The sequence below is a fragment of the Sycon ciliatum genome, chromosome 1, assembly GCF_964019385.1.
Source record: "Sycon ciliatum chromosome 1, ocSycCili1.1, whole genome shotgun sequence".
Taxonomy (NCBI): Eukaryota; Metazoa; Porifera; class Calcarea; order Leucosolenida; family Sycettidae; genus Sycon; species Sycon ciliatum.
In genome coordinates, this window is record NC_088643.1 from 9,746,736 (window position 1) to 9,768,421 (window position 21,686).

Here is a 21,686-nt window from a genome sequence, read left to right on the forward strand (position 1 = left end):
TGCCGAATATCTCAGTGCCACATACATGTATGTCAGTGCGAGCGCCAAAAAAAACTTTCTCAGCACCACAGATCCCAGCGCCATATATTTCAGTGTCGTGATCTGCATCCCGATGTACCACTTGTAGTGTTATGACTGCTGTCATGACCAGATGACTCGGCCTGGTCTAGTCGTGCATAGCTGACTCTAGTTACTCTTGTCCCCTACTGACATTGTGTTTCACCATTAGTACACTTTGCCTCTACTCTAGTCGGTGCATGAATAGCCGTTCCTAGGTTTACATGTTCCATCGTGCAGTCCGTAGTGCACGCGACATTCTCGGCTTGACTTCCGCTGCTCTGGCAGCCAGCCAGTTATTATTCCTTTGTGATGGTAGAGAAAGGTTGTACATTGTCTTGGCTCGCATCCAGTAACTCTTTGGGAATGAGGGTACGGATTTGAGAAGTAAGTTGGAATCACTAACTGTAGTTACTTGTGTGACTGGATTGGTTGAGATTAGTAAAGTGAAACTCTCTCGAGACGTTTAGGTTGTGCGTCAATCGAGACATGGTGCTGTGACCAGGATGTCGTCACCCAACGAACAAACAACCTCTGAACAGGAACAGCCTGTCGAGTCAACCGGTGCAGCTGCTGCAGAATTACCGGTGACCCAAGCCGCTCAAACGAGCGTAGATCCACGAGCCGTGGATGGTACAGCGGATGAGTCCCATGAGGCCGGTAATGAGGACGCCAGCAAGGACCAGACCGATGGCACGGACGCTGGTGCAGGAGATTCGGAGCGGCTGCTAGTCTCGTCCACCCCCGAATACAAGCAGATGATCCAATCGAGGTCCAACATGAAGCGTCGACTGACGAGGGTGAGGCGAAAGATAAAAATTCACCTAGACCTGCTAGGAACTGATTGTTTCAGCGCAGACGCTCTTGGCCGCCTAGATGTTTCTGCCGCACGTTCCCTTTACGATGAGGCGTCCGGTTTGAAGTCAAACATCGAGGGTATCCAAGACAATATTAGACGGAGCTTAGAAGACGCAAACGAGGATAAGAAATTAGATGAACAAGACGCGTGGGAGAATAATTTCGAACTTGAATGCGTGTGTTTGCTGAGGCTCGCACAATGTTTACAACAATGCGACCACCATTCTCGCACTCAGTATGAAGCTGAAGACGAACGCCGCACCCGACTCCGATTACTAGAAGAGCATGGACCACGCGCGCTAGATGTTCTTGGTGCGGCCATGTCTAGCCCTCGCAGCGGACCAAAACCAACATGTCATGCGTCGCCAACACTACATGCGTGGAGTGAGAAGAGTGCCGACGCGGATATCGACACTGCTGCTTCAAGTGCTTGTGACACTGTTGAGCCACCGCGACAGTCCCAATGTGAGTCGGCTGAACAGTCACACGCACAAAGTGCAGTGCTTCATGACATTGTACATGTAGTAGATGCAACTGAGTCTCCTGCCAGCGCAGCAAATGCACAGGAAACCAGCGCAGCAGTCAGTGTCAGAAGCCAACCAAGATCACCAGTGCCACCAGTCCCCAAACCACGTGTCAGGCATGCCATTGGCCCTGGCACTGGTAGAACTGCTGCCACTCCAGCAGTGCATGCGGTGCCCAGCCCAAGTCCCACCTATGGCAGTGGTGAGGAGGACAGGGCCTATGACTATGAGCATTACCTCCAGCAGGAGACCCAGGACAGACAAGCAGTACAACAGCTTCAGCCAGATGCAGAAACATTCTATCCACCAGACCATTCTGTCGCCGCCAGGACAGTCCCTCCACCAGCCACAACCTGGCCACGCGATGCTATTGCCCCACTGGAGCAAGCTCTTCAGGGCGCAGTTATGAATGTCGCCCAGGCTTTGAGCCAAAACCAAACGCCACAACACACCAGCACATCCGCTGCAGCCGGCCCAAGCTCCGTTGTGTTCAAGCTAAAACCGATGGAAATACCGAGCTTCGACGGGCAGGTCACCAACTGGCCCGATTTTTGGGACCTGTTTGAAACTGCCGTGGACAAACAGCCAATGTCCGATGTCGTTAAGCTGAGCTACTTGAAGAGTGCCCTCACTGGCCGAGCTGCCCACACGCTCGCTGGTCTGGCTATCACCAACAACAACTATGCCACGGCCGTACAGCTACTGAAAGAACGATACGGACGGACAGATGATATTGTTGCTGCCCTGTATACCAAGCTGCAGCGATTGCAAAGCACATCGTCCAAACACCGTGATATCCGGAACACCATTGACAACATCGAACGGATACTACGACAGCTGGCTGCCATGGGCATTAGCGTTGAACAGCAGCCACTATTGGTGCAGCACATTTTGTCCAAGTTCCCTACGGAAGTACTCACCAAGCTAGAGGAATGGCGAACATCGAGCCATCAGTCGTGGACGGTCGCCACCCTGCGATCCGCCCTTCAGCGGTATGCCGAAATCCACCGGAATTTGCGGGAAGGTTCCGAGACTTCTGCCTCTCAGTCTTCAAGGACACCGGCCACACAGACACAGCACGGCTCACCAATGACCATGCAAGGAACTGGACACGCTCTTTCATCTCAGTCAACGCATAGTGCACCTCCACGTCTATGTGTCTTCTGCAAGGGGACTCACTTCAACGACCAGTGCGTCACCTACAAGCTGGCTCGGACAAGACAACAGAAGCTCCGAGAACAAGGTCGTTGCTTCATTTGTCTGCGACGGAGCCATATGGCGTCCCAGTGCCCAGAGAAAACCAAGGCGTGTTTTCACTGCAGCAAGACCGGCCACAACCGAGCTATCTGCCCAGCCCATGAGAGACGTGAGCCCTCCAAAGGCAGCTCAAGGCCACAACCTGAGGAACTTGCAAATACGTGCTCCGCCAGTCTCGTGTCAGAGGGTCCCAGCGACAAGACTGGTGCAGTATTCCTCCAGACAGCACAAGTGCAGATTCAAGCTGCCGATGGTAGCTTTATCACCGCGCATGCGTTACTGGACACCGGCAGCAATCGCACGTACATGAGTACCCAGCTCAGCAAGCAGCTTCAGCTGCAGCCGGAGAGACAAGAGTCATTGACCCTCATCACCTTTGGAGTGACACACCCACGCAGTGTTGTTACATCGGTCGTTCAGACGTCCATCTCACTGTCCGACGGACAGAGGTACCCCATCAAAGCGAATGTACTCGACACCATTACACGACCTATCCGACGCTACCCTCTTCCATCTGAAGATGCGGAGTTCCTGGCAGGCGAACCATCCATTCAAATGGCAGACACCATACCATCAACAGCCGAGACGAGGGCCATTGACATTCTCATTGGTTCTGATCATTACGGAAATCTTGTGCAAGGATCACCGCAGCGTCTACCGTCAGGTTTGTACGTGATGGATACGCTCTTGGGTCACATCGTCACAGGACAGTGTTCGTCCAAGTCGGATGACAGCAACAGCTCAACGCTTCTTGTCATGACGCAGGCAAGCACCGGTCTACAGCGTCCGCTATATGACTACATGGCAACCGCCGACTCTGCTCTGCTTGCTGAAGTCGAACCAAACTTGACGGAGTTTTGGTCGCTAGAAAGGATCGGTGTGGAGGACCCAGCAAGTCTCCCAACAGATGACGACACAGTTCGACAGTTCGAGGAGACCGTCACGTTTGCCGACGGCCGCTACACAGTCCAGTTTCCATGGAAGCCCGACATGCAGCTTCCACACAACAAGGACCTAGCCTACGGAAGGATGAAGTCACTGGGGAAACGGCTTGCAGCAGATGGAGACCTGCTGACCAGGTACAACGACGTGCTGCTGCAGCAGGAACGGCTTGGCATTATCGAGCGAGTCACAGAGAAAACCAAGTGCGGTCAACGCTCGCACCATCTGCCGCACCATCCAGTGTTGTCTCCTTCGAAGGCTACCACCAAACTCCGAGTGGTCTATGACGCCAGTGCGAAGATCAATAAGACAGCACCGAGCCTGAATGACTGCCTGAATCAAGGGCCGTCCCTCCTGCCTAGCCTCTGCGGCATTCTGCTACGATTTCGCCTGGCCCCGATCGTGCTAATCTCAGATATTGAGAAGGCATTCCTGCAAGTAAGGATTCAAGAGACAGACCGTGACGTCGCCCGATTTCTGTGGTATCGTGACATCACTAAGCCGGACGTCATCGTGGACAACATCGAAGTCTACCGGTTCTGCCGACTACCATTTGGCATCATCAGCAGTCCGTTCTTGCTGGATGCCACAATCAGGCATCACCTTGACAAACACAAGACAGCCACAGCAGCCGAAATTCGCAAGAACATCTACGTGGATAACATCATGCTGACGGCTGGTACTGCAGAGGAAGCCGAGGTCAAGTACCGCGAGACTCGGCAGGTGTTCAACTCCGCGTCCATGAATGTACGTGAGTGGTCGTCCAATGACCCTGCTACCTCCTCTGTGTTTGACCCGAGTGTGACAGCGACGAACACGAGCCAGAAAGTTCTCGGCCTGCAGTGGGATACCGTCGCCGACACATTCCACATTCCAGGTGTGAGCTCCGAGTCGCCTGACGTCGACAGCATAGCATCCAAACGGCGTGTTTTGCACAACGTAGCACGCATTTATGATCCACTCGGACTCTTCAACCCAGTCACCTTCCATGCCAAAGTGTTTTTGAGAACGCTTTGGAGGGACGACCTGTCTTGGGACGACGCTCTACCCACAGAACGACTCGAGCAATGGCAGTCCATAGAGGGTATACTTGAGCCGGTCGCAGACATCCGTATCCAACGCCGAACCTCCACTCTGAAGTCAGTTACCGATCGACAACTTCATGTCTTCTGTGACGCATCAAAGGACTCCTATGCAGCGTGTGTCTACCTCCGTGAAGCCAACGGACCTGATGCGACATCGACACTGCTCTTCTGCAAGATGCGATTGGCGCCAGCAAAAAGGGAGCTCACCATACCCCGCCTAGAGCTCATGGGCGTAGTCATTGCAACCAGAGCTCTGCTATTTGTGCGCAAAGAGCTCGGCATCGACATCACGAAGAGCTTCCTGTGGTGCGACTCACAGTGCGTTCTCCGCTGGCTTGTTACGCATAAAGACCTGAGTGTGTTCGTCCGTAACCGTGTCAAAGAAGTCCAGCAAGTAGAAGATCTGTCATTCCGGTATGTTCGCAGCGAAGACAACCCTGCAGATCTAGCAACGAGAGGCGCCACTGTGCCTGACCTCAGTGACATCTGGTGGCACGGACCTCACTGGCTGCGGCAAGCCGAGGACAACTGGCCCACCTGGCAGCGACCTCCCATCACTCCAGAAGATTTCAAGAATGTGATGGCCGAGTGCAGGGGACCCAAGGCTGTCTTCGAAGCATCACTTGTCGCCAACACGGAAGACACACCTGTCGTACAATCGACTGGTCTAGCTGGGATCGAGCCGGGACACCGACAGCTGTCAACTCTATTGCGAATCACCGCCAATTGTCTGGTCTTTCTACGAAAGAAGATCTGGCAGCGACTCTCCAGTGACAGCCAACAGAAGCTGAGGACGAAGCACCCACTCCTCGCAACAGTCCTGTCTGAAACGCCCTCCATTCGCCTATCTAACTGCCTTTGGGTGAGGCATATCCAGCAGCAAAGCTTCCCAGACATGGAGTCGAAGAATAGCAGCATAGTGACGCAACTCGGCATCCACGCAGATCAGTATGGTGTGCTCCGGTGCCACGGAAGACTTGGCAAGGCATATGAGGCTACGGATTCCACACCTCCCGCGCTACTGCCACGGAACCACTGGTTCACTACAGCTGTTGTCGAGGAGATGCATCGACAAGCTCTCCACGCTGGACCGGCACACACGCTCACCCTGATACGACGCAGCTACTGGCTTCCAAAGGGAAAGGCAGCGGTGCAAAGGATTCTTCGCCAGTGTACCACGTGTCGTCGCCATGAGGGCCAATCATTCCGCCTGCCGCCGATGCCGTCGCTTCCAAAGGAGCGAGTTTCAAGGTCCAACCCCTTCCAGTATGTTGGGACGGACTACTTTGGTCCGCTGCGAGTCAAGCAACCTGGAGGCACTGACAAGGTCTGGGTGTGCATATTCACTTGCTTCACTGTACGAGCAATCCATTTGGAATTGGTTTCAGACATATCAACATCGCAATTCGTCATGTGCTTTCGCAGATTTGTGTCTCGCCGAGGTGTGCCGCACATGGTATACTCCGACAATGCCAAGCATTTCAAACTCGCCGCATCTGTGTTCCGAGATTTATGGCACACGGTCATCAATGATCCCGATCTCCACAGCTACATATCCTCACAAGGGATAACCTGGCGCTTCACTACTGAGCTTGCACCCTGGCAAGGTGGCATCTATGAACGTCTGATCGGCACAGTTAAACGGTCCTTTCGGAAGGCCATCGGTCGTAGCCTACTGACCCGTGACGAACTGCAGACTTTATTAACTGAGGTTGAAGCTGTAACCAACTCGAGACCGCTGACCGCAATACCATCAGACGAAGACTCGCCGGATGTGTCTGTCTTGACACCTGCACACTTCTTGAGCCCAGGTCTGTCCCTGATGGCACCATTCGGAGCGCTGGATGAACAAGAGGAGGAGTATAATCCCACCAACAACGAAGACACCTCGCACATTCTATTGCGACGATGGCGTCATCATACACGGAGATTGGAAGACTTCTGGAAACAATGGAAGGAAGAATATCTCATGATGCTCCAAGAGAGATCAACGCCACTACATCGACTGCAACGCCATCAGTCTGCTAGCCTAACTCCACGAATCGGCGACATCGTCATCGTGAAGCAGGAAGGAACTCCGAGAGGTTTCTGGAGAATTGCAAGGATTGAAGACCTGCCGAAGAGTACAACAGACAAAGCCATCAGAAGTGCTAAAGTTCGCCTGCCGTCGAGGAATATCGTCTCACGTCCACTGTCTCATCTGTATCCGCTGGAAGTGTCAGCAATCCAAGAGCCATCATCTCCCCAGGACTCCAACGATGCAGCGACGGAAGAGCCACAACAGCGAAAGGGCAACGCGCCAAATCAACCACTTGTACAGCGACCAAGAAGAAAGGCAGCAGAAAGAGCCGCGAAGAACATTGAATCTTGGCTCGCATGAACCCATTTCGGCAACAGGTACCCGGTATAGTTGCCTATTAAATGAGAGAACACTCCATTAGCCTCACATTTTAACTCCGATAGTTTCATAGCAGCCTTAGCTCAAAACACGCATTACACTAGGCCCTTTCGTGAGAACCACCCCGCTGCGTTTGTTCATTAGATCCAAATTGCTTTCTATCCGTTATCACCCTTTCTTCTCTTTACCCAGTAGTGTAACATTTTGCTGGCCGGAGTGTCGTGATCTGCATCCCGATGTACCACTTGTAGTGTTATGACTGCTGTCATGACTCGGCCTGGTCTAGTCGTGCATAGCTGACTCTAGTTACTCTTGTCCCCTACTGACATTGTGTTTCACCATTAGTACACTTTGCCTCTACTCTAGTCGGTGCATGAATAGCCGTTCCTAGGTTTACATGTTCCATCGTGCAGTCCGTAGTGCACGCGACATTCTCGGCTTGACTTCCGCTGCTCTGGCAGCCAGCCAGTTATTATTCCTTTGTGATGGTAGAGAAAGGTTGTACATTGTCTTGGCTCGCATCCAGTAACTCTTTGGGAATGAGGGTACGGATTTGAGAAGTAAGTTGGAATCACTAACTGTAGTTACTTGTGTGACTGGATTGGTTGGGATTAGTAAAGTGAAACTCTCTCGAGACGTTTAGGTTGTGCGTCAATCGAGACATTCAGCACCAATTTATTGATACTGTATAACACCTTTATTTCGGTAACTTCGGTACTGGTCCTGGATCACCTAATTTAACATTACACCTAAATTTTCCGAAATACCAAAATCAACTTGTATACTGGTATAATACGGTCATGTACATAATTATACATGTACATGTACATACATGTACATGTACATGTACCCAATGCTGTACATGTATGTACATGTATGTACATATTATAATATATTATTGACCTTTGATAAATACCCACACTCATTAGTGACCACACCATCAACAGTATCAAATTCAAATAAATTTGCTTGACTCAATAAATACCACTGTACTTTTCCATGCAGCACTGCACTTTTCCCTAAAAAGGAGTATTTTATAAACAGTATTTATTGGCTTTTGGGCCAATAAATACTGTTTATAAAATACCACTAAGGGCAAGGCCAATAAATACTGTTTATAAAATACTCCTTTTTAGGGAAAGTGAAGGTCAACATATGTATAATAAATGTAGTAGCCGAAGGATTTATTGCAATTACATACCAGTTGTAAAAACCTCGGGGGACCTCGGTTTTTATACTGGTATGTAATTGCAATAAATCCTTCGGCTCTACATTTATTATATACATACATGTACATTTACATACATGTATGTGGAGCCTAGCCGGAGATATTGGAGCAAGAGCCGTTTTTTTTTTGTGCCATGCATACCGAATTTATCCTTACACCGAAAGGTCAGGGGTTGGCTTTTACCGAAATTTTACAACACCGAAAATAAGGTGATACACAGTACATGTATACCGACCTACATAGTATTGTAGTACACAACGTCAATCTCCCTCCGTGCCAAGTTTCTCCAGTCTCTACGGGAGTAGGTGAGCCACGTCACAGTAAGCACCCTGCCCAAGGAGTCGGAATTTGACGACTCCCTGACCCTGCCATTCCGAACGACGATGCAGACATGATAATAATAATATAGGCTAGGCATTAGACAGGAGGCTCTGACGCGAAGAAAAAAAACACAAGCTTGCGGTTCCTCATCAAGAACCTGCTACACTCGTGTTTGCTACGGAGCCTCCCATGCGGCGATCAGGGGTGAATATGACAGTGATGATTCATGGACGGAACTTTCAAGGTGGTTCCCCGTCTATTTCTCCAGCAGCAGCTGTGTATGATGTGTACAGGAAAAAGGTTCTCCCAACAACTGGACATCATGTGTATAATGAACATCGCCTGTAATGACTAGGAGTATGACCAAGAGTAGATAGACAAGAGTGTGCAACTCCGGATCTCTTCTGCACAATCTACAGATACCCCCGCCCACGGCGGGATTTTTTGTTGATGTCACGTTTTTTTCCAGAAAAACGCGCATCTTGCCGCAGAGCAGTGTGAGAGCACGTGCTGGGCACCGAGCTTGTAATGTAAAGCCCGGCCAAGTGCATGAGGCAAAGCTTTCCAAAAGACTCGCAGCGCGTGGATCGTAGAAAAGATTACGTCAACAAAAAATTCCGCCGTGGGCCAACCCATCCGGGAGTTGCACACTCTTGTTTATCTACTCTTGGTATGACTGTACAAGTAATGACTCGCGCTGTACCTGATCGCTCTATACAATCATGTACTTGTTTGCGCTGTACTTCACCGTGCTGTACTTTATCGCGCTGTGCCTTATCGCGCCGTACTTCATCGCGCTGAGCTAAGTCTTTGCGCTGTAAATTACCGCGCCTATGTACTTTTTTTCGCACGCTGCATGCAGTTGTTGGCGCTGTACTTTGCCGCGCTGGTAGTCATGGCGATGTGAAATAAGGCGCCGAAGTGCCGGCGCTGAAATCATGTATCGCGCTGAAACGGTGGCGCCGAAGTGACAAGTCACCAAGTAACCAAGGTAACCTTCTACCAAGAGTACTCTCTACTCTTGCTTCTACTTATCCAGAGGCTTTACTGCACTAATATCCAGACTGGGCCATGGGGTATGATGTACCTATTTTTACGTCACTTGCAAGCTTGGACGTTGGTGTTTCAGTCATTATAATAATGAACAGGGAGTCGTCAAATACATGTACATGTACCTCACCAAGAGTACACACTACACCCTTCCCCAGTATACCACGTCTTGATAGGTCGTGCCCTAGTGCTCGATCCAGGCCAGGAGACAAAAAAATTGAAAAATATGTCATGATTACTATTGCAAAATGCGTGAAGGATAATTTACCTCTTCCAGCTCTGTCTCTGAACTGGTCTCGCGTAGATCTACCAGGGCCCAGGTGCAGGGTCGAACGACTCCATTCAAATTTCAAGGCATGCAGGCTGCAAACATCATTCGATTCTCGCATTTACTTCGAATTCACCTGTCCAGCTGAGCTGTTCACCGGCCAGGCTTCTTCAGCATGCAGTTGCTCATGTGACATGTGCTTTGATGGACCCGGAGTCCCGGACCGGATCGTGGACGCAGTGTGACAGGCAGTATCATCTGCTGACATCAAGATCATCGGATCCGAGATCCCGCGAACCGCAGACGAGCTTCTGGTTTCACACTGATACTGTGACATAGGCATCCGCTTGATCGAACATAGCCATTAGCGTAGGAGTACTAGGAGGGCTACAGACATTACACGCGTGCACGCTCGGAGGAGGAAGCCAGATCGAGTCGTGGCTGCGCTCAGTTCAGCTTCGGACTCGCACAGCACTGGTAATGGAGCTTGGATAAATCAACGTCCCACGTGAGTAGCGATTCGTGGCTGAAATGAAGGAACTGCTACTACTGAATCAGTGTGCCGGGAAGATGACGATTGATTCCGAAGGCCTGCTTGTGGAAGATGGTCATTTCGCGGCGATGCGTTTGTCAGCGACTCGCCACAATGAGCCGGTGGAAGCGACGGACATTACTGCTGGCATGGCTCCTGCTGATAGCGATGGCGGGGACGGTGATAGCCGGATTGGTAAGTCCGTGGCTCAAGTCTGGCAAGCTGATTGAATGAAGCATTGTCGATCCTTGCACTTTATTATTTCCTTGAACATCCCAGGGCTAGGCTATGATCAGATGGTCCGAACTAACAGCCACACCGTTTTTATAGCGAACTACCAAAAAATAATAAATTGCAAATACTTGCATGGTCGCAACATGAGCATGTAGCACGCTTTGTTGCTACAATAATAGTGGTGAAACGGTGGGGGGGGGGGGGGGGGGGGTGCAAAGTACATGTACCGGAATTTGATGACTCCTGGATGTCATTTTTTCATTGGTTAGGGTTTTTTCCATCAGGAGGCATAGGATAGCTGCGACTTCGCCACTCAATGCACTGAGGTATATCAACTGATGCTGAAATAGCGTAACCTCCATCTGCAGGGATAAGCCTTATGCACGTAACGTCGTTGTACAGATGCACGAATCCTGCAGTATCTGATAGAATCCCGTAGACCCAGCTGGGTGTTAAATGTGCAGGACCCTATTGTGTTTTCTGCTATTTCCACTAAGAAATGGGCCCATAAAGGCATTTCAAACGAAAACCTTTTTCTGACAAAGATCTAGCTAGTCATTAGTTCTAACCAAAGTGAAGAAGCTGGAAAAGCGATTGTTTGCCATGCATTAATAATGAGGCTAAAATTGGTCAAATCCGCATCAAGAGTACATGAAAACCAGAGTGTGCAGCTTGGGACCTTTTCTGCTATGGGTGTCTGTCACGGCGGAATTCCGTGATTACATCATATTCGGTGCAGATATCTGAGGCGGGAAATGGCGTAGTGCGTACAACTGAGCTGCAGTTGTGCAGAAAGAGACCTGCTTGAATCCTGCTTGTACGCACTACATCACTAAAATGATGTAATCGCGGAATTCCGCCGTGACAGCCACCCATCCGAGCTGCACACTCTGGTTTTCATGCACTCTTGTGCGCATGCATAGCACACAATGAACGCCCAACCGGGTCTGTACAAATCTACGGTCCTAGTACAGAGCTTCGTATATCTGTACAACGTGCACACGGTCTATTGAGTGAACGGCAAGGGTGCTTGGCCCACCAAAATGGCTGCTTGCCGAGGTCCAGATTCATTCTACTGCCTGTTTGCTCAGTCTCAGATTCTGTACACAGCTACTAGTGCAATGGAACCCACGGCCACAGCCGATACCGGCTAACTCCTGGTGCACGTAGATCTAGTCTTCCGAGTTCGTACGAGCATGATGGTGGTCCGGGATTTTTAATTCCTTGATTCCCCGGGAATCCCCTTTAAGTTAGGTCGCAGTCGGGGTTGACTTCAGACTTTAATACCTAGGTGCATGTCAATGTATCTATAATAATAATTATTATATTGTATACAGTGTCCCTTGTTCGTCTGTCGGTGCTGTCCAGGTCTCATTACTCAACAACTATCAGCATTCGGTCGTGTGTGATCCTGCTGTTGGCCGCCGAACCGGCCGTTCAGAGAATAATGACATGCGTTGGCCTCAGCGGCCGTGCAAGCCCCGTGGACCAGTCGGCGTAGGAATCGGGCCGCTGTGGAGGACAACCAACGTGGGCAGGAATGAAGATGGCAAGTTAAAGCATTCCCACGTACAGTGCACGGACCTAATAACGTTCATACTAGCAGTGTGGCACAGGGAAATTCTACAGTGCCTGACACAGGGCTATGGACTACTGCTGGCTAGAGTGCTGTAAGAACCAACCCGCACAAATAGAACCGACCAATGTCATGTGCCACCCTGGCAAAACACACACACACACAACACACACAAAGTCTTTTATCTCTTTTCTTCCTTCTCTTTGACAGCATGTCTTCTTCTTTCCTGTCTTTCCTTCCTCAATCCCTTCCTTGCTGCTCTTTCCACTTCTCTTTCCCTCTCTCCCTCCCTCCCCCGTTCATTCCTTCTATCTGTCCTTTATTGTAGTTTACCTTGGCTATCACTGAGCAACTCATTGGCATCTGATCTACCTGGACTGCTTGTTTCTGCGTTCTTCTCTATAGTCTGTGCATCTCCAGTGGCCCGCCAAGGACTAGAGTGGTTTACAAGTATTGGACAACTCCGACGCTGCCTAGCATCCATTCCGCTGACAACGCGTGTTCTGAATGCAACAATTGCAGCTCTGGCGTTGTAAGGGGCAGAGAAAATTGACATGATGTTTTCTAAGCAGTACATGAATGAGTAAATTGACATAATAATTTCTTATAAACAACTGAAACATGGCTTTTGAATGATAATGATTACTTACATGCCTCGTTAGGGACGAGTTACAGTAGAAGTAGAGTTTGCATTCGTAACTGCAACGGTACCACCAGTTTGGTCTTGGACATCCCTCAGACCCGAGCTAATGTGTTACTTTGCTCTGCTGCTGCTACTGCTACTACTACAGGGCCACGACTAAGGTTCGTCAGCTGCACACCAAGTCGAGGCCACCCTGCGGAGCATTGCCGATCGCACGCTTCGTCAACCGCTCTCTAAGCAATCTGCTACAGCTGCACACGCGTGTGCACGACTACGCGCGTAGTCTCTGTGACGAGCATGTCCAATACAAGTCGCCAGTATCGCAGCTTGCATCGCTTTGTCTGCCGGTGGAGTTCGGCTCTCGCATCGAGCGTGACTCGAGCTCGCTGCACCAGCACCAAGTCCTGTTCATTGCAAAGCTTGGCACACAGATATCGTTTCCGGACGAGGGGCTTAATACCGATGTACAAATGATAGTCGGTCACACTGTCAAATCGATCGAACGGCTTTCACCGTTTGATTTCATCAAGGTAAATGATTCTGACCTCTCGCTGTGGTGTGTGCATATACGAGAGGCTAGGCGCGTGTTGACTCTCGCATCACTAATCGGTAGATATTCAGGTTGAAGATTTGATCATAACTGATAACCGAAATATGAAGTGGACAGAGTGAACAGAGATGGAAATCTGCCCATGTATGGATGATGTTGGCACAGGTCAGCCGAGACACTTTGCTCTGATGGACGGAAAATGCACAGGGTGCCTTTTTGCACTTGGCTGCGTTCCTGCACATCATACTCCACACGATAGCCTCAAGCTTCTCCCCCCCCCCCCCCCCTCCACACTCACACGCCCCCTCCCCTGCTGTAAAACTGGGTTGGAAAGAAAACAGGGGGGGGGGGGCAGATCAACTGTACTGTATGAAAATATCAAGAGTCAGTACTCAAGTAAGTTCCCAAGAGTGTGCAACTCTCCACATGGGGTCTGCGACAGCGAAAACTAACATCACGTGTTCCAGGTACGAGTTCAAGTCCTGGTGGTGACAGTCAATTTTTCTTCAGACTTTTCCCGTTTTTGTCTTTCCATCAAACCAGTGAATCTTCCAGGTACGTTTCATTTTACGTACAACGAAGGCTAGCGTGCGCGCAGTACGAGTATGTGCCGTGGTGATGCTGATGACTTGCATACTATGAGGGAGGGGTCTGCGAGGGAGTGCTATTTTTATTACTCCGCTTCTCACTGAATAAGAGCTGGTAACAAACAATGTGAACACTACACCACGTGAAGTGAGTATCACCGCCCCGACTCCCGGCCCCGTAGAAAGGGTATCCAGAGTGTTGCATACAGTGAAATCTGTAACTAAAGACCACCGTGACTAGCGACCAGCCTGGTACTACAGACCGCTTCGCCAGGCACGGACGGGCTCGCATTCATATAATGGTTGTGCAGCGCAAACCTCTAACTAAGGACCACCTGCCACTAAAGACCGCTTTCTCTGGCCCCAAGGGCAAGGGGTGGTCGATAGTTACAGGTTTTACTGCACTCTTGGGAACGTATACTCTTCACTAAGTTTTTGTGTTCTTTTATTCTGCCCTGAAGAAGTTACTGGGAGGAAGACAGGCAGCAGGACAAGCTACCGGACCATTGCTCAACAATGCGCTGCACCGCTCTTGCTTTGGTGAGCTTGACTGTCTTTGTGGCATGTTCACAGTTACAATGCCAAAAAGTAATGTCTTGACTCCAATTCGTACAAAGTATTGGTGCGCTTCTTTAAGCCCATTCGGTTTGCTTGGCTTTGTTTAAAAAAGTTTAAATTGATTTAAAAGCGAAAGAGTGGCAGTGACTTCCTCGGTGGTAATTTTATAGCAAAGTTGGTTGCTCCCCACACCAGAGTTCGCGCTTTTCCGCTGACTTGACTTGACACTTGACCGACTGACATTATCTTGACTGACTAAAAGTATCGCGGAAGAAGTCGCTGCAGTACTTGCGTCTATATGAACTAAGAACTTAGTAAGAAGTGATGGTCTGTGACTTGTAGTCTTGTACCCATCGTGTTACCTGCTTTTCTCCATGCAAAGATGTCTCGACGATTGTCCTGCCCGAAAGCGATGGTGTCCACCTACTCTTGTCGAATGGCCGCACCGTGGGCCTGCCGTGGACGGTTCGACTGGCCGCCGTGCCGCACTCTACCAAGCTACGGTGCTTGCTGGGTGACACTGTCACCGAGAGGACCAGGAACACGACCGTGCATGGTGGATCGCCGTGCTCCGCCGCCCGCATGATCGATAGCACGTTCCGCACTGGCAGTGCTGCCGGCCAAGGTAACCATGGTAACACTATAGGGTCAGCACACAGTCCGGGAAAGTACTCTGTGTGTGCATGTGTGTGTGTGTGTGTGTGTGTGTGTACGTGTATGTGTGAGTGTGTGTGTGTGTGTGTGTGTGTGTGTGTGTGTGTGTATGTGTGTATGTGTGTGTGTGTTGCATGGAGCTTGTTTGAGAGCACCAAAGACGGCAATAATATCTACTGACCGGTTGTTATGTTTTTAGTGTGCAGTGCGAGGCTGTGTATGATACTGCTTTCAAAACAAGCCTACTGCTGAAGAAAGGCTGCATTCGGTGCTCATTCCTGTTGTCAATGGTTGTGTAGCAATTACAAGGTTTGGTTCTGCTTCGAGCCGTTATTGAATAGAAGATTGGCACCATGTGACGAGCAGACATCAAAGCGTACAATTGTGGCCATGCCGCAGTAAAGTCTCCATCTCCAGATCATCGGCAGTGAAACCCCTTCCTTTTCTTCTTCTTTCTGCTGCATACTATACAGTGAAACTATGTCCATGTGTAAACTGCAAACTAAAGAATTCCTGACCTACAAACGAAAATCCGGTGGAACAAAAAGTGATGTCACCGAGACATTTAACCACCGTATTTTCGTTTGTACTAAGCTCTGGACGCCGTCAAGAGTACATAAACCAGAGTGTGCAACTGTGCATATCAGATCTGAAACAGCGCAGTTCGTGCACTACGTCACCCTGATGAGGTCAGCCAAGCCGCGACTTGCGTACAGCTCAAATTTTCATGTTTCATAGCCCAGAAATCAGCCAAGTTGCTTGATTTTAGACGTCCAGTTTCAGGATTTCGGTGTTTTGTGTGACTGTGTACGCTGCGTACATCCACCGAAAAGTAAAGTCACCAGGCTATCCGTATCAAAAAACCGAAATCAGGACAAACTCAGTGACCTGCACCACCGCGACTGGTTACGCAACTTTCGGCACCGTACCTGTGGCTTACCATGCCGTCAGAAATGACGTAGTGCACGAATTACGCTCCCACAGGAACCATCCCGAGTTGCACACTCTGGTTTATGTACTCTTGACGCCGTGTATTGAGCACTGTGACTGGTGGTGAAGGTTCTTCTGTGAATCCCTGACCTAAAGAATCCCTGACCTAAAGAATCCCTGACGTACATTTTGACCTACATTTCAAACTTGTTAGACTCACACCATTGCCTCGGACACTGGTTTTCTTACCGTATTTTCCGGAGATAACGCCGCACTGAAGTATAAGCCGCACCCTCACCCCTTTTTTTGCCACAAAATACGGACATCTACCCTATTTATCACCTATAATTTGATCACTGGAGTATAAGCCAACCCCCCCCCCTCTTTTTGGGTGAATTTTGAGTATTCAAAGTGCGGCTTATACTCCGGAAAATGCGGTAATTGATTCCATCTCCTTCGCATGAGCTGATTGTTTAGTAACTGGTGGTGTTAGTGGACATTATAGCATAACTTGTAGTTCCTTGGTCCTTTTTCTTTTCTATAAATTTATTCATGGCTCTCCATCCGAGTTGATTCCATCTCCCTGTGTCTTTTGTCGTTTCCCATGTAGAGGATGTCTTTCCTTCCGTGCATCGGGGCAAGGGATATGCCGTCATTATGCTGCCGTCATTTCGTACGCCCGCTTTCATAACGACCGGGCATCTGCATAAGCTGCTCTCCAACGTGCTTCCCCACTCCACGGCGTCACCGATACGCACACTGGTGTTGGACGTCAGCGGTAACAGAGGAGGTCTGCTGTCTACTATGTACGGAGTGCTGGAGGTGCTGGTGAAGGCACTACAGAAGAACGGATTGTCTCCAGCATCTGCCGCTGCCGCTCCCTGCCTCATGACAATGCGTGACTTAGACTCTCTGCAGCAATCCAGTCATGCATTGCTACCGCTGCTGCAGGCGTTCCCGACAGGAGTGTGCAAGCGTTGCTCAGCCGCTCTTCTAGAGAAGATCGAAGCGTACGCGCGTGCAGCCGATCTCCCGTTCGACACCGTGGCCGAGGTGATGCGGGTGAAGACCAGTCTCTACCGTGCCGTGGCTCCGAACTCGGACAGTGGCCGTTCCGAATTGCTGCTCGGCCTACTGTTGTCTGTTCTGCGTGCGCAGTCGGAGAGCTTCCTGGGTGTGTCCGGTTTGGAAGCACGCCAGTGCTTGCGTCACGCCAGAGGAGCGCCCGTGCCGGACTTCCTGCCACGGCAAGAGGACACTTGCGAAAACTGCCCTGCAGCCAGCATGTGCACAGCTCCGCTCAAGATGTGCTCGGAGACGCTACATTCTCCACACTCACTCGGCGTCAAGCGTGGCGAGACGAGCGGTCGTGCGACTTCTAACGTTCTACAGCACGTGAAGCGAGTTGTTGTCGTGTCCGACGGAGTGTGCTACAGCGCCTGCGCGCAGTTCGTCTATCTCCTTGGTAAACTGGCACAAGCTCAACCTGGCCTCCCCACCGTTCATCTGGTGACTTATGGCGGCATTGCTGGCGAACAATTTCCAGCCGCACAAGCCGGAAACGCAGTGGCATATGTAAGTCACCAGAGTTCAAAGTAAGCCGGTTTGAACTTGGACTCAGTGTTGGGTCACTGCAATGCAAGACCTCTGCTGTTAGCCCTTGGCGGATCATGCTCTCAGTCTTGATTTTACTAGCTTCTTTTACTAGCTTCTTGCAAAACTAAACTGAGCCTTTAAGTGTGCTCATTTACCACTGGTCCTAAGGTACACAGTAAACACCTGGTTTAAGCGACCAACCCACGGTGCAAGCAAAAGCGGTCGTTAAAGCCAGGTGCTCTTTAGAGCCAGGTCCCACAGTGTCTGTGTAGAACTGGCCGTGCATGGAAAACGGTCGTTAAGAGCAGGTGGTCGCTAAAACCAGGTTTTTACTGTGATAGAAAGTCCCCCCCCCCCCCCCCCCTTCCACACACACACTCCCTGTTCCCACATCATCGTGGCACATGGAAACTTCCAATCACTCTGTGTACTGTGTGTTATGTGGCCATGCGACGACTGGCGATCTCCAGGACTATGACCACTATGCAGCAGCTCGCAACGCTCTGAGTCGACTGCGGCAACGGCTCGAGACGGACGGATGGTGGAAAGCGCAGGGCCAGCGGGACACTCAGGAGGAGCAGGAGTCCGATCAGCCAAGTGACATTGAGCTGGACTTGCTACACCCGGCTAAGCTCATGTAAGTTGCTGCTGTTCCGGGTGCATAATTGTTTGTTTTGTTTGTTTTGATTTATTTCAGTTCGTTGTCTCAACAATCACACAATGTACGACTTCAAAGAGGGTTGAACAGGAAACGAGGACACTCAGGAGGGTCATCAGAAAGGGGGTGAGAGAAAAAAAGGTGGAGCACTTCTTGGAAGCACGTACATAACACGTTTCTGTGCACAGCACGGCCTGAATAGTCATGCCCAGTCACAAAGCGCTGTGGACGTGAGCGTTCTTTGCGTATGGAAGTTGGTTGCTCACCACACTGGAGCTCGCGCTTTCCCCGCCAACTTCCTTAGTATCTCATAAGTTCGCATTTTTTTCTTCTAAACGTAACGTGCACCTCTGACCCACCTAGCACACTATGAACGATCTGTTTAGTGCATGGGGGGTGGGGGAGGGGGGAGGGGTGCCTCTTGTAATGTGAGACTGTCGTCTATTGCGTGGTGTTCTTAGAAAATCAGTCTACACGGCTGCTGGCTGGAGTAGTCCAGCCACTAGCGCACTTCAAGTCAACACCCCGAGTCAAACAGCCATTCACGCGCGCCATTCCATGATGAGCCTCCAAACAGATTGTATAACTGGTACTGTTACTGAAGTACAACCCAGCTCTGGTCATGCATCCGCCATGCCATCGGTGCCGTGGCGCAGTTAGGGAGTGAATGATCATTTTTTTTCTTCTTCTGGTGAGCCCTTTAGCTGGACATGTGTGGGTGTGCCATATGTGAGTGATATTTAGGGGGGGGGGGGGGGGGGGGCACCAGTTGTTCTACGGGGAACTGTGACCTGTCCAAACTGACCCCTCTACAGTTCTCCATACTGAGTCCATAGTGTGGTCGCTGTGTGCAGGTGTTCTCCTTATCCAGGGTCATTTGAGCGGAAGTGCATGTAACATACCGTATTTTCCGGGGTATAAGCCGCACTTTTTTTCGCTAAAAATCGGACCAAAATCGCCCCTGCGGCTTAGGCCACACGTTTTTATTTCTATGTTTCTCGTCACCCGCGCGCATACGATTCAGGAGTCTGGAAGAAAAAAAGAAGAAAAAAACTGTGCTGCACTGAGTGTGCATGTGGGGACCAGCACACTCATGTACATGTACATGATTGTACATAATGTGGCCTAGCCTGCGCGACACATGATGCGAGGTCGGCATTTCTTGTGCGCAATCTAGCTGCACATGCACAGATTGTGACAGAAGCTCCTACCATTATACTAGTTGCTAACGATGGATGCTATTTTGCATGGTGTATTGGTGGATTTTAGTGTGAACAAAGGTCTAATAAACTTCTTTTTTTTTCGGTCATTTTTTTCCACCTCTCGCATACGTTTTTAGATTTTCAGGTGACGAGAAACATAGAAATAAAAAACGTGTGGCCTTAGGCCAAGTAAAAAAAATCCTAGTTTATCGTCCCCGCCCGCCCCATTTTTCGAGGCCGCCCGGAATTTATTTTTATTTTTTAAATCTAGAATTTTGCCAAAAAGCTTGATTTTTTACGTCGGCTAAGGCTTGAAAACACAGCTTCGTCAACATGTTCCCTTTATGACTGACTATTGGTTACTGTCCTGACTGGTTCTTTCCCTTCTGCAGCTTTCTATCATTTATCTGGTGGTCTGTGTGAACCAAACAGTATTGGGGTTTGTGTCTTATGAGTGGAGTGACAATCTGTCGATCCAAAGCCGTGATTTTGCATGTAATTGTTTATGTACATATAACTGTTATAGCATTGTGTATTCCATACACTACCACTATTCTGTTGCAGATTGTTGCACATGATGTGTCATTGTTTACCAAGAACTATACTAGTCTGTAGCACATCAAAAAATAAAAAATAAAAATAAAATCCGCCCTCCCTCCCCGATTTTTGTGAAAAAAAGGACGATAAACTGGGATTTTATTTTACTTGGCCTTATACACCGAATATGCTTGCGCGAATGAATGCTTAGCATACATCAGTATGCATGCTGACGTCATGTGACATGTCATTCGACTCAGCTTCGCGCCTGTGTTGCTATCCCGGCACTTTTACTAGTTTTAGTGCGCGGGCTACACCATACGGTACGCGTATACGGGGACTCTATTTTTCATAATCTGATATAACATGGTATTTAGCTCCATAACCATAATAAATTTGTAGAAAGGCCATTTGTCAATGAGTGTGAAAAATCTTGGTTTGTGGGTGCGGCTTATACTCCGAATACCAACTTTTAGTCAATATTTTGCCTCAAATAGGGGGGTGCGGCTTATACCCTGGTGCGGCTTATACCCCGGAAAAGTGGTCCTTTAGGACAGGTGGTCGCCTTATCAGTGGTCACCTTGACAGGTTCTACTGTGTCGTACTTGGTCTGCCTATGCGCAGGTACCCACATGCCGCCGTAATACCGCCGGAAGACCACTGGGCGAGCAAGGCGGACGCTCGCGATCTCACGGAGCAGCTCAGCGCGGTTGGCACCGACAGCTTGTACATCCCACTGTGGCCGGAGAAGAAGTCTGAAGATGCGATCAGTCCTGGCCGCCGCAGTACTCGTAATGATCTCCAGCTTCCTCGCCGCCAGTTGTATGAAGTGGCGATTGAAAAACTGCCCAGGTACAAAGACTAGATAACGACTACTTATTTATTTTAGCTTTATCAACAAGAATATTGAAAGAGGATGAATAGTGTTTTTAAGCCGAGTTTCACGCACTATTGCGATCATCATCCTTGTATTCTTCAAGTGTTGGAACTACTTCGAAAGTAGCTATGCCTTTCAGCATTGAGCACTCTATTGGACAACCTGGGACCTCTCTGCTTTATTTTAGCTTTATCTTCTGCTACCATGAGCTGCTTCTTTCAGTCTCTCTAGTCACCTACCAGGAGTAGTCATAGATGAGTTCTGGGGGGGGGGGGGGGGGTTCTGTCAAAATGAATCCGTGTGTGTTGGTTGTGGATTGTTTGTGTTTCTATCCACCATGAATACCATATTTCCCTGATGATAAGTCGCACTTGATTATAAGTCGCAGCCCATTCTCACGTCCGAACCAAAATTAATACCGTATTTCCGCAAATAAAAGGCCGTCCTCGTATACAACGCCTTCCTCGTATACAAGGCCAGGGCAGGGGGCGATTGAAAAAATAAAAGACCGTCTCCGATTAGAAGACCAGGCCTACTAAATGAGTCTTTGTTCTTGTGTTAAAA

The 21,686-nt window shown here is 49.6% G+C and overlaps 2 protein-coding genes across 2 annotated transcripts; both read left to right on the forward strand.

Moving 5' to 3' along the window:
• Positions 1 to 563: 563 nt before the first annotated feature.
• On the forward strand, positions 564 to 7,103 carry LOC135809709 (uncharacterized). The gene has a single exon (XM_065323159.1). It carries the CDS (start codon positions 564 to 566, stop codon positions 7,101 to 7,103), a length of 6,540 nt encoding a protein of 2,179 aa, XP_065179231.1.
• Positions 7,104 to 10,274: 3,171 nt separating this feature from the next.
• LOC135812473 (uncharacterized) lies at positions 10,275 to 21,171 on the forward strand. The gene is made up of 9 exons (XM_065325833.1): positions 10,275 to 10,715; positions 12,123 to 12,303; positions 12,736 to 12,862; positions 13,122 to 13,503; positions 14,572 to 14,650; positions 15,051 to 15,293; positions 16,863 to 17,827; positions 18,319 to 18,485; positions 20,870 to 21,171. The coding sequence occupies exons 1-9, from the start codon at positions 10,593 to 10,595 to the stop codon at positions 21,108 to 21,110; spliced, it is 2,508 nt and encodes an 835-aa protein (XP_065181905.1). The 5' UTR covers positions 10,275 to 10,592; the 3' UTR covers positions 21,111 to 21,171.
• The last annotated feature ends 515 nt before the right edge of the window (positions 21,172 to 21,686 follow it).